This window comes from Gossypium arboreum, chromosome 6 (genome assembly GCF_025698485.1).
Source record: "Gossypium arboreum isolate Shixiya-1 chromosome 6, ASM2569848v2, whole genome shotgun sequence".
Taxonomy (NCBI): domain Eukaryota; kingdom Viridiplantae; phylum Streptophyta; class Magnoliopsida; order Malvales; family Malvaceae; genus Gossypium; species Gossypium arboreum.
Window position 1 is genome coordinate 97,047,955 of NC_069075.1, and position 4,199 is coordinate 97,052,153.

Genomic DNA, 4,199 nt, shown 5'->3' on the forward strand with positions numbered 1-4,199 from the left:
TCCATGGATGAGTCACCAAAAATCTACATACTTTCTTTAATGGTCTAATTACCATATAAGGGCCTCTAGATTTGAATTCCATAGCTATTTAATCCTTATAGCTACTAGAACTCAACTTTCACATTTTATGCGATTTAGTCCTTCTCGTAATTAATCACTTAATCGATAAAATTTGTATCAAAATTTTTACACGACATGTCTATCATAATACGAACCATATTATAAAATAAAATAAAACTTTATTTTTGGGTCGGATTTGTGGTCCCAAAACTACTGTTCCGATTTCACTAAAAAATTAGTTGTTTCAATTCTGCACTGTGGAGAGCAATCGAAAAGGTTTGGCCTCTATTAAAGGGAAACCTATGCTAGTCGGTTGGAGCCAGAACAGAAATTTGTTGTTGGAAAGACAACTGGATTCCTACTGTTGGGCCATTGATCAAACATGTTTAGAATCCAAATAGACCAACAAATGACTAGTTGCTCAAGGATATGAAAACAGAGGAAGTGGTTTGGAACCTAGAAGCATTTAGAGAAAACTTATTAGAAGAAATAGTACAAAAAAATTGTAGACATACCTCCCCACATCGTTTAGCATGGCCCAATAAAATCAGATGGATGTCTGCCTCTACTGGAAAATTCTCGATCAAGAATGCATACAAAATGATAACATGAAATTCATGGAATACACGAGACACTAGGTGGAAGGAAATTTGGAAATATCAAGGTTGACATCATGTTCGGTTTTTCTTATGGCTAGTTTGCAAACAACGATTGCTCACCAATTTAGAACGAGTACGTAGAAGGCTCAGTCACAACACTTCTTGTCCGATCTGTCAACACAATACAGAAGACGTTCTGCATATACTCAAAGACTGCGTAGCAGCTAGAGAAATGTGGCTAAACATCGTCCCTCTAAGCTAACAATCCCAATTCTTTTCAAGCAATACTTTTGAATGGGTTGGGATAAATTTAAGACATCATGAGTGGCTATCATCGGCTAAGGTTCCCTGGCCTACCCTTTTTAGGTTAGTAGCATGGCATATATGGAAAAATAGGAATTTATTTGTCTTTCAATGTTTATCCTGAAGTTTAATAGAGACCATCAAGATATATGTTTATTGGGCAAAGTAGTATACAAATTCCTATATGTGGGATCCGTCTAAAGATTTAAACGACTGGGCAAATTTCAAGTGCAGTTGTCAAGTAAGAAGATAGATTTAGGTTTTTGTTTACATTTTTAGTTTAGCTAGGTTTTCAAAAAAAAAAGAAAAAAAAGCTTATAATATTTTTTATAATAAATATAAATATAATAAACTGAACCCAGGCGAAGCTGGGGAAAAGTTATTAGTCTAATTTATTTTGGGACCCAATGGCTTAAAGAAAATCAAAATATCCAGCATATGGTCCACAGTTAGTTAAGTTTCTTTTAATTCCTATATTCACTGGCCAGAAAATGGTTAGGAAAAAGTATTTATTGGACCCAACAAAACTTTGGGTTTTTGCGAAATAAGTAAAGGCTAATATTTTCAATTAGTTAGTATTTAAATTTATTTTTATTTAATTAGTACTTGAAATTGTATTCTGTCACATATATTATTTCACTTAATATTTTTTTAAGAGTTAACATGTCAAAAGGTATTTAATTGGTACTTAAATTTATTTAAAAAGTACTTAGTTAATATTTGAACATGTCAAAAAAGTTGTACTTTTAAATTTTATTTATATTTAAAAGATTTCTTAATTCTTTTAGTTTATGTATGAGAGACTGTCATATATTACTATAAGATTGACCAACATTGTAACATCAACACAAATTAATAATGTTAGTAGCTAAATACCATTCTTGATAATAGAATACAAGCTCAAATACCAACTAAATATAGGAAAAAATTTAAATACTAATTAAATACTTTTGAATTACAAAAACTAGGTATTAACCCATAAATAAACTCATGAATAAACGAAGCCAACAAAATTTTTAACAATTTCAACTCACATTTTGCCACTGTTAGCTGCAATGATTTATCAAATTCAGATAGGTAATTACTTTTCAAACTAATTAACAGCAATCTTAATCAGCCAGTCTAGTCCAAATCCTGATCCATCAATTTTGGTCCAACATTATTAAAGTGGTTCCACATGTTGGACTTGCAGAAATGGTTCGTCATAAAGTACCATAAAATGGTAAGAGCGCTCACTACAGAACTCACCAAAAGCACAGTTCCATTAGCCAGCGACATAATATAGACCAAAAATCCAGAAGGAATCAAGCACATCATAATCAAACCAGGCAACTCCAATGGCACTCTAAAAGGCCTTTCCATCATTGGCAATTTTCTCCTCAACCAAAGGAAAGATGCAAATTCTAGTAACATCGCTAAGCTATACAAGAAATTAATTGAAGAAATTAAGTCTGCAAAGTTCATAGAAGAAACTGCTACAGTTATCAAAGTTGAGACCAAAATCCCTAACCAAGGTGTGTTAAACCACTTGGATCTCACCGAGAAACATTGAGGCAAAACCCCTAAATCAGCCATTCCAAGAAGCTGGTATGCGCAACTAGTGAGTTGTGCTTCATAGAATCCAATACTTGATAAAACTGCACCAATTTCAAGGAAGATCATTAACCACTTGCCTGCAATGATTTGGGCTACATCAGCAAAATAGCCATTAACCCAATTTTCTTGCTTTAGTGGTATAGCCCCAGTAGCGGCTAAAAGTGGCACCAGGTAAGCTAAACAAGTGAGCAGCCCGGCTGAGAAAAGAGCTTTAGGGAATGTCTTTTGGGGTCGATCCACTTCACCTGCTAAAGAACTGGCATTGTCCCAGAAATTCAGGTTCCAAAAAAGGGTATTGAAAAACAATGACCAATCGGTTTTAACTCGGTCCTCATTCAAACTGATCCATCTACTTGGATCAATATTGGGAATTGAAACCAAAGCCAACAATATGAATGGTACAAGTGAAAAAATACCTAAAAGTATTGCAGTGTAACCAACTACAACCAAGCCTGTGTAGTTTAAGAAAGATAAAACCAAAGCTAATGACACTACTGCAAAGTATCGTGATGCCCCACAAGAGAAAAGTGGGAGAACGAACTTAATATACTCGATACAAAGAACTGAGCATGAAGCGAGGTTGATGACCCCACTGAGGAATTTCCAGGAACCAATAAGTGAACCCCAGAATGGCCCAAAAGCCTGGTGAGCCCAGATGACGTAGCCGCCGTTACCGGGGAAGGTGGTGGCAAGCTCAGCTGTGATCAATGCCTCAGGTATGCTCCATAGGAAAGGGAAAATGAGGAACCCCAATATGGAACAAAGGGGCCCAGCGGCACCTACTGCTGCCTCTGCACCATATGCTCCCCCGGAGACCTCGAAGTAGATGAGGAAGATGAAGGGGATGATAGATAGCTTTTTGTGGTTTTGACTGGCACTGGCGGCCTTGGTGGTCGGAAGAGTTTCCTGGTGGTCTAAGAGCTGCTGGGAGTAATTGGAGTCTCCCATCAGGATCGCTTGCACTTACTTTAGGAATTGGAATGCTCAAAAGCTCTTGAATGTTGGCTCGATTTTGCAAGTAAATTCACTCCTCCATTTGAACATCAGATGCAGCTATTTTTAAACCATCCACTCTGCAACTGTGAAAACTCAGCAGACAGCTCTTGCAAGTGGCTTTCTCCATAATTATTGGAGTTAGGCCCACGCGTTATCAGCTATATATGGTTGTCAATTCAATCGAACTGCATACTTGGGCAAAGTAATATTCGAGTGACAAGCAGTTTTAGATATAGTCAATCTTTCATAAAATTTAGTTTCTACTCTTAAGAAAATTTACCAATTTAATTTTAATTAATTTTTAAATCAACATAATTAAATTATATCAACATATTTTTAATTAATTCTTAAGAAATTTTACTTTTAATTATGTACTTTTTAATTTGTAATTGAATCATAGTTAAAATATATTAACTTATTTATCAATTCAAATATTAAAAAATTAAAATAATAATTAAAAATTTATATCATATTAAAAATCGATATATTATTAATCAATAATTTTTTATGATATTAAAAAATTCAAATCATAATTAAAATTCAGTATATATTATAATATTATTTCAAGTAATTAATCTAAAACAACACTATTCAAAATAATAAACATAAATAAACTATTTTAATTTTAAATATAGTACTAATAAA

The 4,199-nt window shown here is 33.9% G+C and overlaps 1 protein-coding gene across 1 annotated transcript; it reads right to left on the minus strand.

Annotated features, from left to right (window-relative positions):
• Nucleotides 1–1,890: 1,890 nt before the first annotated feature.
• LOC108486068 (probable polyamine transporter At3g13620) lies at nt 1,891–3,747 on the minus strand. Its single transcript, XM_017789881.2, has one exon. It carries the CDS (start codon nt 3,504–3,506, stop codon nt 2,085–2,087), a length of 1,422 nt encoding a protein of 473 aa, XP_017645370.1. The 5' UTR covers nt 3,507–3,747; the 3' UTR covers nt 1,891–2,084.
• Between the last annotated feature and the right edge of the window lie 452 nt (nt 3,748–4,199).

Coding starts and splice junctions, on each gene's coding strand:
- LOC108486068 (XM_017789881.2), bottom strand. CDS start 3,506: ATGGGAGACTCCAATTACTCCCAGCAGCTCTTAGACCACCAGGAAACT.